At 32.0% G+C, this 15,101-nt stretch overlaps 2 protein-coding genes across 2 annotated transcripts; one reads left to right on the forward strand and one right to left on the reverse strand.

The window, feature by feature from the left end:
• Window positions 1–1,502: 1,502 nt before the first annotated feature.
• MS3_00001999 (uncharacterized protein) lies at window positions 1,503–8,369 on the forward strand (the record flags this gene model as incomplete). Its single annotated transcript, XM_012939838.2, has 2 exons — window positions 1,503–2,361; window positions 7,039–8,369. The coding sequence occupies one exon, from the start codon at window positions 1,503–1,505 to the stop codon at window positions 2,061–2,063; it is 561 nt and encodes a 186-aa protein (XP_012795292.1). The 3' UTR covers window positions 2,064–2,361; window positions 7,039–8,369.
• Window positions 8,370–8,968: 599 nt separating this feature from the next.
• Window positions 8,969–14,709, reverse strand: MS3_00002000 (uncharacterized protein). Its single transcript, XM_051209556.1, has 2 exons — window positions 11,325–14,709; window positions 8,969–11,220 (listed from the first exon to the last, which is right to left on the reverse strand). The coding sequence occupies exon 2, from the start codon at window positions 11,164–11,166 to the stop codon at window positions 10,714–10,716; it is 453 nt and encodes a 150-aa protein (XP_051075009.1). The 5' UTR covers window positions 11,167–11,220; window positions 11,325–14,709; the 3' UTR covers window positions 8,969–10,713.
• Between the last annotated feature and the right edge of the window lie 392 nt (window positions 14,710–15,101).

The raw sequence follows: 15,101 nt of genomic DNA on the forward strand, positions 1-15,101 counted from the left end.
AAAATTTAAAAAAAATGAATAACACTAATTAATAATCAGATCTGTATGCATTAAACTAATTAGTAACTGAAATTGATACACAACTATACATTAGCATAGAATTAAGCGCCTGTAACCAACAGATATAACGGATATGATTATTCCTTAAAATGGGATAACATGTTGTAAACGACTGGAAAAAGAAGTCAACAACACATGTCAATCGTACTCAAATCAATTAAGTCTTTGCTTGTGATATCGGCTATCCGGGGATATACTACTGAAATGAAGTATGAATAAAGGTCTACCATGCAATATAAGCTATAAGCTACACGGAAGTTTTACTGTTCCTTCTTAAACGAGTTACTTCAAACAAGAAACCACTATACTGACCACCAATGAAGTCTGTTACATAATTTAGTTATCAAGAAGAATTAAAACACCAATAAATCGAAAATTTTATTTCCATCGAAGGTTGTTATCAGATATAGGACTTAAAAGTCAGTAATCATTGGACAACATCTTGCTCTAGTTTGACGCTCTTCATCAGTGTACAACTGCAACTCAATGATCAAATCTAGGACTTTCAAGTATCATGGAGAGCAAATAATTTTAAACTATTAAATTGGAGTTTAATGGTCGATATCTTCGAACTCAGTTAAATATCAACAAACATACAGCTCCCTAATTCTCAATAAAGTTACTTCGATTTATCTCCCTCCTTTTTAAGTATTAAATTTAAGTCACTTGAGTGTTTCACATAACACAAACTACCTAATTTGGTACCAATCGTTACTTTCTTCCAAGTTTCGATTTCACTATGAATCTCGAATAAGTAATAGTATGTATTAGAGACAGTGACAGCATTCTAAAGCCCCATTACCGTTTTTGATATTAAGCTTCCATTTGTCAATCATAACTCCTGACTCAATATTCTTAAAGAGAAAAGTCACATGGCCAAATAAGAAACTAAAAACACTACAGAGAGGAATCAATTTCTTGCTTCTACACATACACACAATCAATACATCTTTTCTGCCTCGTTGCATTTCTAGCCCTACTGTGTAATAAAGACTACACATCAACAAATACGTACCTAAGTAAATTTGAGAAACGTCCCTTCACTAAACTGAAAACGTTAGTGTTTGAACATCAATAAAACATACTTACAAATAGATGTTTGATTTATATGGAGATATTTGACGTGAAACAAAATTGCTTTTGCAACCAATGAGAACCCAGTTCTCATAACATGTCATAAAGGCATAGACTAGATGATGCGATAAGATTACACATACCTTTTGATGGCTGTCAAAGGTTTTTTAAAAAGAAACCTCACTGATACATTACAAATTGTTTTAAAATCTTAAATGAATGTAAAATATTGGAATTTTATATCACCCATTTGAATGGTGACAGTATTTGGCAGTTAATTCTTCTTAATATATTCGTTTCGCATACCTTTGAATCACTGATTCTTTTGGGAGCAAATATTGTGGATTCTGTAGATATTTTCACCAAGTATGGAGCTCACTCGAAAGAAATATGAAGTAATCAGTGCTGCAATGTATCATATAGTAGCTTTTTGTGTGTTAATATGTGCGAGCCTCATTTTGATTATTATCCAAACAGTATTTTCATATTGTGTTTCTGCAGAATCAGATCTCGCTTGGCCTTCAGTTCTAATCCCGTTCGCTTACATTGCTGCGTTTTTATTAATTTTAACTGCTGGTGCAACCTTGACTGCTGGATTAGCAGACTCAGATGAATGGGACACAGCCAGTGTTGTTAGTTGCATCTTTCCACTAATAGTAACAACTGCAATCGCATGCACAACTATACAACAGTACGTGGATGGATCTCTACCTAAATCAAGCATGTTAATTATGGGTATTATTAACAGTATAATAGCTTTTTTATGTTTTATCCACGGTACTTTATTATGTGCTGATTTTCGCTTATGTATAAATGTAAAAGTTCATGACTCGCTCCCAACAATAGAAATCCCCATACCTAAAGTAACCTTAGAAGATGGGTCTGTTTTATTGGATGATGCTAATTGTATGAATTCGAATGATGTCTGATACATCTTTTAAATCGACAACCAACAAATTACGTAGTATACTAGTCTAACTTTTATTCATATCCATCTTATAAAGTACTAATCAGATGTCAGTATATAAAAGTACTTATTAGTAAAAATTATTTTTTCAAAGTAGTAGTAATTGTTTGATTTCTTTAAACTGATATGATTTGGTCCGTATACTCTACGTATGAAATGATCTTGGCTTTAATAATTTGATCAAATCACTCTTGGCGAAAAATATACATTACTTTTGCGATTATATCTCCATACATCGTCCTCTTGGTGCATTTATAAGCGTGAGTTACTTCTGTAAATATTATAAATACCTTAACTTATATAATGAATTCCTTTAGGGAATCCTTCGATTATTTATGATCTTTTTATATCCACATGTTTATTACTGGAAATATGAAGGATTAACCTGTACAAGTTTTTCTTTTACACATCTGTTAATCAATCATTTGAACTTATTACCTTAAAATTGTGTGGGAACATATTGATGAGAATATTCTTGGTTTATGTACCTGTACTGTAATGTAATAGGATTTTCCTAAACATTACCTATAATATTTTTGGACTATGTCTACCAGTGGAAAGCAGAACATGCGTTTTTTCTTATTTAAGACTTATCATTTGGATCTATCTACACACTAGTGTTGATGCCCACAGGGAAATTTAAACTCGATTCATGTTGTTTCAAATAGATATATCTTTCATCTGAAAAATTTATACTTTAAAATAGAACTAACGGTATCACCTTAGAAATGTAGAGAAGTGATCACAGCTCTAAGGAGATTGGAAATGAAAGGTATTCAGATGAAAGACTATATGAAGTCCAATATTTCTTTGTGTTAGCTGATTAGTTAGTAGGATCGTTACTTGATCTGAAGTGAACAATTTCTTAAGAATAAAGAGTGGAATAGAATAAAATTGTAGCGAATAACTGAAATATCAGTCGCTTTGGCTGTGTAAACAAAATTTTCTTATTAACTAATTACTTCCAATGTTTATATGTACTTCTTTATATTCATCCACACAAAAGTATTGGGTGGAAACATATCCAACTTACGTTACTTAGTGTATTCCTTAAAGTGCGTCGCTGGCGCTTTTTTATTCATGTACTGATTGAAATATATACTTCCAGACTGGAGAAAGTATGTGTTATTTGATGTTTAATTCGTGTTGTCATTTTTCTGATATAGTCAGTGAGTTTTTGAATGAGTGATTGACCATACATTTACAAAGATTAGTGATCATAGATCTTTCAATATTCTCCTTATCGGATAACAGTCTATGAATAATGTTGTGCGATTTCCGACAATCGTATCAAAGTTATGAGAGAAAAAAAAGTCTTCTTAAACTTTCTATACATTATCATCATTAACACATAAGTATATTTTTATATAGTTGTTGGTGGAGTTTTGTACTCTGAGCTGGATGCTTTGGTCGTGGAACTTTCATCGTTCTTCTGAACGACATCATCAGCATAAACTTCAGATAGAAGTGAAGTTTATGCTGATGATGTCGTTCAGAAGAACGATGAAAGTTCCACGACCAAAGCATCCAGCTCAGAGTACAAAACTCCACCAAAATCATCCACCTGACCTACAAATCTTCACCATCTCAATTTATATAGTTGTAATTGTATACCAGTTATGGTGTTTTTATTGCAACTTAAACCCTGTTTTCACTGCTTTAAGTGTCCGAGTGTCCACGAGGCTACTATGCCACTATAACTACTAAGGCGTGTGCTACTGATGTCGACGGATGTAAGTAGTATGCATCATCAATCGAAAGTGGAATGCCTGGCTGCAGAAGGTTGAGAAAATCGAAGAGAAGACAACGATAAAAGAGAGTGGTTGGTACAGAAACGAAGGAGCAACAAAATCTGGGGAAATTGATGAATATTTTGCAAATGAACTATTTAAAGTATGGTTCTCAGATTTTAACAAGATATTCTGTAACGTTATATTAAAATACATTTGGTTGTCCCCGGTTGTGTTCTCGTTCACTACACTACTACTTTTTTGGCCAGTACGACAAACTATATTGATTGTTGGCAATATAAGCCCCTTGAATGGATCTCTATGTAATGTCTAGGTTTTAAACTTTGAACATTGAGGTTTTTAAACTGAGCACCAACTGAAGAGTTTTTCGCACACAAATGTGTCTCAGTTGTGTTGCGATTCCACCAATAGCAGATGTCGAATACCAACGAATGAAATATCATTTTTCTTATTCATAAGGCTTTATTTTTTCTACGATTTCGATATTACACCTGTCACTGTTATTATGCTGTTGTTATATCCCAAGGATATAATTCTAAAAATCAATGTCACTTTTCTTTAGACTCGTTCTTAAGATATATCTGTCATGACAAAATATTCCGAAAATGTTCTGAGGTACTCACATCTATTGGATATTATTCTTACTTCCAAATCGCTACTAGTAGTTTGATCATTTTCCACAGTTCAGCATTTAACGGAAGGTGAAATAGATGACAATCATTGCCTCACATTTCATCCAGTAAGCTCGCTTATGACATAACGCCTACATAAATGTGTACTGCTCAGTCCTTATATATCGAATATAATGACACGTTTTTTAATACTACACCATTTTAATACTTAAATAAACCGTTACGTGCTAATAATTTTGGAGCAAGGTAACATTATAAACTTGATTCTCTTTTTTATAACATATCCAGTATTCTAAAGTGCAAATCGAATATAATAATTTGCTTGATATCATCAGACATTGTTAATATGCATACTAATCGTTTATCAAACGTAGGTTCATGTAAGTGGATTTAAGCAATTAATTTTATTTGAAGGTTAGATATACTGTAGGGGCAGGTCCTATGTCAAGCCCACATAGGTTATTCTAGCCTCTGAACAAACCAATCTATTCATCCTTCTCAAGCCACATCTCTACCCTGTCACTTATTCGCTTATCAACCTTGAGTTGGCGCACATGCCATCTCCACTACGCGTCATCTCGCTTCGTTTCTCCGATCGTCTGTCTGGATCAATGTATAAAATATACGTACTAGAAATCCATTCTCGTATTTGACTTATTTAATCCCGTTATTCACTAACGCGAGTTAAGTCGATAATTATATACGAGTATTGATGATATGTATAAATTGATAACGATAATCACAAGATTTACCTGGAGTCAGATCTCAGGCGACTAAACTACTACATAAACAGTAGCAAGGAGAGCTAGGTTAGAACCTGCAACCTGTTTAAAGTTAAGTGTATTTACCTCTGTTTTATAACGAAAACCGATATCCTAGTGATTTTGTTATGTATTAAGTTATCCCCAATAGGTACTGTGACGTAAGATGTCGTACTGAATATTATCACAAATTTAAGTCAAAAGTCTAATTATTGATTCAATTTTTTTTAAACTGACAGCAGAAATATTTGGCACTTGATTTATTCAGTAATAATTAAATGACTAAATTATTGTATGGTGGGTTTATTTTGCTTTTTTTTCCTCTTTCTTCTATCGAATGTATACACTAACTAACACATCACATGCTCATTTGATGCACAATGCACAGTAACAACACTAATCTAAAATCTTATTTATGACTTTTGTATATGTATATTAAAATAATTAAATATATGAAAGAAATTTTATTGATTCTATAAAATTTCAGTTACCTTATTTAGCTACTGAATTGTTTATGGGGGAAATTCGTACAATCTTCTGCGACACTTTTATAAAATAAAGAACGATAAGGTGAATAAAATTAGGCAAATAAACGATCAATCATTTAAAACTATTATGATTGTTTTTTTCTTATTCAGAATAGAAATGCGTTCATAAGTGTCAAGGAAAACTGATGATGAAATTGATATATAGGATAATTAGCTTTTTTTATAGTGTGTTTCCTTAGTAAAAGTCATTTTTGTTATTTGATTCTTTGGAACTAACAATTAAATCATTATATGTGAAAATTATATTTGAAATAATCTCAGCGATTGAAATTTAAACAATCCCAACGTTTCGTCCAGCTAACTTGTCTGAACTTCTTCAGCGTAATAATTAAAATCATCAAAGAAATATATAGCTTTTGGAATTATTTAAATTTCAGTCTCTGAGATTATTTCAAATATAATTTTCACATATAATGACTTTTCTTTACTCGGCGCTTAATTTCTGTCAAACTATTCGTTCTAATCTTGACGAATATTCGTATATCAAAAGAGGTTTGTGGAGATTTTAGAAATTTCACAGATTGAAATCATGAGTCAATTGAAGCTAGACCACCATGGAAAACCTGAAAGCACGGGACTGTCGTTATTAGTGGAGTTCAGCCATGTCTGTTGTTAGATATCATCTCACTGAAGACAATGGTATACGGTAGCGCAACTTCGTGGATTGGTTGAAGTTAGACATTAACACCATTGGACGCCGGCTCAGTGGTCCAGTTGGTCAAGCGCTTGGCGCGAGACTGATAGGTCCTGGGTTCGAATCCCGCAGGGGGCGGGTTCGTGGATGCGCACTTCTGAGGAGTCCCATACTAGGACAAAACGGCCGTCCAGTGCTTCCAGGTTTTCCATGGTGGTCTAGCTTCAAATGGCTCATGATTTTAATCTGTGAATATTCGTATAACCATTAAATCATTTCTTAGTCTTATTAAGTCTTGTAATTAGTCTATGATATGACTAGTTAATAAAGTAAGATTGTAAAAGGTATCTCTTTTTTATGTAAAATATATCGTTCACTGATACTTTTTGATAATCTTAAATCCTTACTTAAATTTACAATAGATCACCCTTGCACAATCGATTATTGTCAAATATATTTAGACAGTGGAAGGTATATTATCATTCTTTTAACTATATTTTGCCTTAAACGTTACCTATTTCCTATATATGTGTAATATATGTATAGAAATTATTTAAATATGAAAGGGGAATGTGAAAAATGTTTTCATTTTTATTCTGTCTTTCAAAAAGTGCTAATAGATGGATTGACAAAAATATCATTTATGTACTGTTTCAAACAAGTCTAGAAGATCTGAAATGAAATAAGAATTCTTCTCTTATATTAAGTTACAAAACATCATATATTGGATTTTCAACTCTGCAATATTACTAATATTTCATTATTCCAATAATTATGTTTAACTGAAAGAATACATGGTAAAACTAATACTTTTTGAACGGTTGTTATCAACAATCAACGGTGTTTTGGTTGAACAACTGATGGAATGCTCAAAATGACTATCGTCTAATCTACTCAATTTTAATAAACAGAGCAAAGGAGACTGGAAAACACTGTGAATATGTGATATTAGATGTAAAGTTGGAAAGGAAGTCGATACAAATCTTTTTTGTGATTTTTAAATATATACTACATGTAGGATCACTTTGGTGTGATTCCCAACCGTTCTTTAACTAACTATAGAAACGATCCTACAACCAATTTCGATTATGGTTAATTCTGCTTAAGCCCTTTTATTAACTTACTTAACAGACAATGTTATTTGAATAGTAACAATTCACTAGAGTACATGTCACACTCTAGCTAAAGTGTCGATTGCTTAAATATCACTCGATGATTCATCCTCCACCCCATGTATGTATGCACTCAAATCCTATTATTAGCCTTTGCTTCGACGTGCTGCACCCTTATGCAATTTCATTATAAACTTGCCTATGTAATTGCTCGCCTGTCCGCTTCAAATTCGTTTGATGTGCTTATACCCTTGTGACCTGCACTATCACCTAATAAACTGTAGTTGCCGCTTCTCATTGCCTTCTGATTTAAAGCACCGTTGAGATTTATATAATAACGGTTATCGAGGTGATCGATTAGCGAAGCAAAGCCACTACATATCTATAAGTTGATTGAACAAGAAGTACACGCCTTTCAGTTGTTCGAAAACATTCTTAAGTCTATTAACAAAAAAACAAATGATAAATGAACTAAGCATGAAAACAAATAGAATCTTAGTTGGCAGTTTTCTTGTGATTTTATATTTATTCAGTAATGACTTATTTCTAACAGTTCATACAGTTTTTCCCATTGAGGAATTTGACTAAAGCAAGAACAACAAGTGTGGTAGAATAAGATAAATTTATTTATTACACAGATTATCGTTAGCTACTTACAACCTGGACACAATAGCAATAATCATTTATAACCAATGTACATAATTCATATCATATTAATGAAGATTGGTAGGATGAAAATAACAGATATGACAGAAATCAATCAATATTTATATCACAAGTTGAAATCATGAGCCAATTGAAGCTAGACCACCATGGAAAACCTGGAAGCACTGGACGGCCGTTTCGTCCTAGTATGGGACTCCTCAGCAGTGGGCATCCACGAACCCGCCCCCTGCGGGATCCGAACCAAGGTCCTACTGGCTTCGCGCGCAAGCACTTAACCATTAGACCACTGAGCCGGCATCCAACGGCGTTAATGTCTAACTTCAACCAATCCACGAAGTTGCGCCACCGTACACCATTGTCTTCAGTGAGTTCCTATCTCACAACAGACCTAGTTGAACTCCACTGGTAACGACTTCTCACTAGAACTCCACAAAACCCATTCTGATAATAATAATCACCTGCTCACTAGTGACTGACTTCAGGAGACACTCCTGGAGTTCTAGTGAGAAGTCGTTACCAGTGGAGTTCAACTAGGTCTGTTGTGAGATAGGAACTCACTGAAGACAATGGTGTACGGTGGCGCAACTTCGTGGATTGGTTGAAGTTAGACATTAACGCCGTTGGATGCCGGCTCAGTGGTCTAATGGTTAAGTGCTTGCGCGCGAAGCCAGTAGGACCTTGGTTCGGATCCCGCAGGGGGCGGGTTCGTGGATGCCCACTGCTGAGGACTCCCATACTAGGACAAAACGGCCGTCCAGTGCTTCCAGGTTTTCCATGGTGGTCTAGCTTCAATTGGCTCATGATTTCAACTTGTGCAATATTTATATGTTGTTAAATGTGAAAGTCCTACAAGAGAAATTTTAAAACACGTGGAGACACATTTCCAGAGTACAAAAATTACGTAACAATCATAAATTGGATAGATTTAGAGAGTAAGACGAATACAACTCAGAAAAGACCCATAAATGAAATAAAGGAATTTCTTATTGAGAATATGATATTACATAAATGAATATTGAGAAAGAAAAGCTACCAGGATAGGAAGGGATTCACCACTGTATTCTTATGTATACATAGTTTTGGTTTCGAAGTTTAATAACGACAGCTTTGAGGTAAAGTGATAAAGTCGATGTTTAAGTATTGATTGTCTCGAATGATTTTAAAATATCAACATAGTATCCGCTATGAAACAGATAACGGGCAATGACAAAATATGTTGACCTTTTTTGTAGAATCTGCTCCGACAGGAGAATATGAACCGTTCTTTCTATTCTATGGGACAAACATGTAGACTGGTAAATACAGTTTAAAGTAACAAGGTGGTAATTTCCTACTGTTGTTTGTCTGAATAAACAATTCGTTTATTGTGATGAAACTAGTTTAGCCACTGGACATGCTTTCTTCAATATAGCACTTAATCTATAATTAATCATTCTAACTATTTCATCGCCGTTGAAGTTAAATAGTAAAACGACTGAAGTTCTCTTATTTCTCAGATAAACATTATCTCGTAAACACTTTTGAACTATAGTTAGTTCCTATTCAATATTCTCTCTAAACATAGTTTCCATATTCGATAGAATAGTGTTTTAACCAGTCATTTTTAGTTTGCTAGACAGAAACTATTCAGATTCAAATAAAACCCACCCAGTGTTTTTTCGATAAACAGTTCTTTCTACTTGGTCATCTGAATTGTTTTGAATATTAATATCAGAAATATATGTGCTTTTATCGTTGAGTGTTGGGTAAAAAAGTTAACTTTCATTACGTTTACAACTAATCTTTGCGTCGAGTATTAATTGATACTTTTCAATAGCTTTTAATTACTTTGATAATGTAAACATGTATAGCTACCAAGTATATTGATCGTGGTTTTAATTGACTGAGTAACTGATTACGCTTTTATTTAAAAGTTAACTGCTATACATTACGAACGCTATAACCAGAAAATCCTGCATATTATTTTTAATATCTGAAAAAACTATCCTTAAATTAATTAACTGTTAATAAAAATGAAGATTCATGAATTTCAATCCCTCATATCCTAGACATACAATAAAGTTCTAGAATTAATATAATACCAGGTAAGTGTCAACTTCTGTCGAGAAAATGCAACATAATCATTAGGATATATGATTCAGTACTGCTAAGCATTTATTTTAATGACGTTATGGTTGAGAACATTTGGAAGGAAACTTATAAATGATATACGTTTAGGAAGTTATGAATATTTTTGATTTTTGTGAAATTTAAACTGATACAACGTAGTGTTGACAAACCTTCATGTAATTTCTATACAACTCGTGATACCATCAACATAAATGGCATATGTTTACGTACAACTACTGTTTATAAAAACTGATGCTTTATCATATTTTGTCCCTGTAACAAATCTTACTTCTACCTAATGCCCTATCATAAATTTGATTTTAAAATTTCATAGGTAACGAAAACGTTTGAAACTCAATCATTAAATGATATGTGAAATTCTCATTGTCTGATAATTGGTTATGGTAAATGAAAAAAATGTTGGCTGACACATATTAGAATAGCATGAATAAAACATAAAAGTGAAGTCAAACAACTAATCACTCCCATAATCAAAATACTTGAATTTTTTGGAAAAGTATCCATATATTGTTGTAATGTAGTGCACGCTATAGCGATGGTGGTTATCAATGGAAGTATACAGCATACAACACTGGTTGCTTGCCAAAGTTCTGAATTTGTTAATCCAGTAGCTAAAGTTGCACCAGCTGTCAGAAATAATAGACTTGCAGGAATATAACCAAATGGAATTAGAACTGAAGGCCAAGCCATATCTGAACCTACAGGAATGTAGTACGAAAATACTGTCTGTAAAATAATCAATGTGAGACTCGTAAATATTATCAAACAGGAAGATAGTATGTGATACAGCGCCATTTTAATTAGTACATATTTTGTTTGATAATTTCCCATGTATGATTACAATTTGTGTAAAGTTGTTATTTTTTCTGTATGAAATGATCAATGCTTGAAAAAAGAAAAAAATATATATGAGGATGATTGGTTAGTGATCAAGCAAAATTTATTTTTATCATTAAGCTAAGTAACAAACTAATATTTTAGACACTTACATCAATTGAATCTATTCGCTTTTCCACATAGGAAATTGTTCAGTTTCTACTCATGTGCTGCCTTCATCAGTGTTTAACATTAAAGATTATCATGAAAAAAGTTAAGACTAAACATGAATATTATTATTAAGATAGATCATTTGAAAAGCTGATGGTATATTATAAAATAGTGAACTGAGTGTAGTCTTAAATGACTATTTTTCTTTTATCAAACATAATATTTCTAATCAATAGTTCATTTACGTATACTTTTTAAATGCACTAAAATACTAAAGATTCCGTAGTTCAAGAAATTGATGAATATTACAGATTAGCTTTGGTTATGAAATAGACATAAAAGTTGATTTATCTAACTTGTATGGTGTTAGGTCCCGATAGGCATAATGAATGGTAACTTTTGGGATCCATTTATGAACTAATAATATGCGTATATTTTTATCGTATAATTGTTAAATAACTAAACTGTTCATATTCATGTCCCTCTTATTACGAGCTTTATATTGGCCTATGAATTATGATTATACAATCTACCATCCCTGAATTATGTCCTGTCTATTAATTACTACCTCCCTCATTCACAGCCACATTTCGCTAATTCTTGTACAAATGTTGTTTCATATTTTATTGGTACGATATGGTCTGTCTGGTTGGTATTTAAATCCAGTATGTTTGAAATAAATGATTCATATCGCAGAGGCTGAAATTGGTGTTCTGAACTCAACTGGCTGGGCTAGGCGGAAAGCAGGACCAATAAGGACTCTGGACTACTCGCACGGGTTTTATGCGTCACCGGTCCGATCGATAATTCACTGCTTTCTAATTGGCGGTATCGTTACGTTATCCATTAACAGGACGCTCAGGAAACAAGTTATAACATATGGTTTAATGCATTTGAATAAATACAATATGTTAAGGTGTTGAAACTTCTTCAATTAACAAGCATTTCGATCATTTAACAAAAAAAACGAATGAACACTTATATTAATATTAATATCACACATCAGCTTACAATTATGATCATTTTATCTTTCGCGTAAAAAGTAATTTAGTATTTTATTTTATTGCATTTTACGTTTAAAATTCAATTACTTTTGGGAACAAAATTGGTATTAATAAAATCATTATGAAAAACCTGATTTGACTCACTTTGTTTACTTACTCTGGCTTATATTTGAATTATGAGGTAACAGGAATACATAGTATATGACATTACGACAATGCAATGGTAATCAGTGAGATATATTCCTCCGTTTAAATTTTAAAATAAAGTTGTACTAGCTTTGTTATGTGTGCTACTCAACGCATTTTTTGAATCCTTAACAAATGTGCATTTTAATTTGTTTGTGCGGATAATGATTGATCGACAATATTTTGTATACCTATTTCCCTAATTTGTCGAACTATGACGCCGATAATTTAAATACAGCTATTCGTTGGGCTTGTTGTAAACACCCTTTTCGATCATTTCTCCTGCTTGTTCTTTTGTAATAGCTACTTCGCTTGCTACTGATATCTTAGAATAAGGCCTAAGGAATACTGATGGATGAATGGATTATATAGTTTGTTTCAAATAGCCAGAGATCACTTGTAGCCTCTATAACAAAATGTTTTACTTTCTAAGCTGTACAGGGATCTCAGTTACTTTTAGTGTCAGATCTTAGTCAATCATTATTCACACAATTTATCTATCGGTGATGTCTAAACATTTAAAAGTAGACAGTTACAGTACAATGTAGCATGAAAGCAGATTTGAAATGAAGACCTAAAGTGATTTGCTGAACTGATAATATAACTATTGATTCTTATCAGATTCTTGAAAAATTACGTGAATATGAGCATAATTAAAATTGATCTTGTTTTAGTTACATGGGCATCAATAAACACTTTATCATTTCTTTGGTACCATTTAATGGAACAAACAAAATCAAATTTTCTTCAAATACCTTGAATTACATTACACAAACTCTAATCTTGGTTTGAGCGTTATATGAAATTGTAAAGATGAAAACGAGTAATCTAAAAAATGTTTTGTTTACAACTATTTTTTCTATAATTTACTAGTTAACAGCGGTTTAAACATCATTTCATAACAATATACATTAACTATCCACTAACTTTTAGATTTCAATGATTCCTCACCTAATAAAAAACAAACAACTACATATCATATTACTATGTAACAATGAATTAGTTAACCTACCCTATTCATTTTTTCTATAATTTGTCAAATACTTATTCTATTCGAATTGGAAAAAAAACAACAATCAGGTTAATAAAACTAAGAAAAAATTAATGATATTTTATTTTGTTTATTTAGAATTTAACTTGAAATGAACTTGAACTCACGTATCGAAAATATCGTTTTCATATGCTCATTGTTCAATGTTACTTGATGAATATCCATTAACTTTTCATGTTCTATAAAAAAAACAAAATTGGTTACAATCATTTACTCTCTAGTTATTTTTTGTTGTTGAGTATTTCATGTTCATTGGACTGGACAGATTATTTATAAAAATTAAAAATACTACTTTAGACAATATGATCAGCGACAATTTTGAGAAGAATATACAGTCTTATATTTGTTAATGGAAATATTTTTATAATTGTATGAACGAAGAATATTCTTTTCAATGAATTTCTCATCAAATTCTACAATTATCTCATATCCAGATTAATAATCCATAAAATTGGTCAGATTTAAGGCAGAGTACGTCATTTCGAAGTTGTAATATGTGAATTGAGAATTGTTGTTTGTTATATAAAATCAATTCAGATCGTTAATGTTGGGGCTGTTTAATATAAAGTGTTAACTTGGATCAGTTTATAAGCGAAATGAAATTGTGAGATAAATAATGATCAGAATAAATATGGTCAACATGGGCTGAGAGAGAGTGAGAATAATTGAATAATAATCAGAAATTACGTAATATGTAGAATAATATGAATTAGGTCAAATGTAGTAGGTAGGGGTGGATACTGAATAAATTCCTCAAGATGATAATAACAATGGTAAAGACAATAATCATAATATTTTCAAAGATACATGACAATCATTAAATGTTTTTTCATTAAAATCCTTTACAAATATAATATTAGACCGAATATTAAGGTTTTTATTTTACGCATATTACGTACAACCAATTGTAAAGTATAATAATCTCGAACGTTTCTTCACGTTAAGTCGTATTGATCAAAAGCTTTTTGGTTTCATTCAACCAATCGAGAAAAAAACCATCTTTTTAAACAACCAATTTTCACTTAATCATAACTTTAAAGCACATGTGATACCCATTCATTGATACAAATTTAGAACGTGAATAATATAGCTCTTAGCCTATATATTTCTCAAGATTATCACACAATCCGTATTATTGTAATCAGCATCATAATTCATTATCTTATATATGTGCATATCGAACATAATACCAAATTGCATATTAGTAGAGTAAAACATTTTCGTGAAACCAAGTAGAAATTATATCACACCATTATTCCGTTAGAAAGTTTAGTATAACGCTCAACGACTAAAGTAAATCTGATAGTTGATTCATAGTTCAGTTTGAGACTTATCTCATATGGAACCTGTAGAAGCTTTTAGTTATGCACATTCGAACATTTTGTACAAACCCTTGAAGAAAATACGTCTTGTGTGTTTGTCTGTTGAGTGATTTTCTGATTGTTTTGATTAATAAACTGCCTTGCGTACCCGACTATCATTTCCAAATTTCCTGGTTGTTCAAAATACTCTGTCTTGTAAAATTTCATATTTGAATC

The sequence above is a fragment of the Schistosoma haematobium genome, chromosome 1, assembly GCF_000699445.3.
Source record: "Schistosoma haematobium chromosome 1, whole genome shotgun sequence".
Lineage (NCBI taxonomy): Eukaryota > Metazoa > Platyhelminthes > Trematoda > Strigeidida > Schistosomatidae > Schistosoma > Schistosoma haematobium.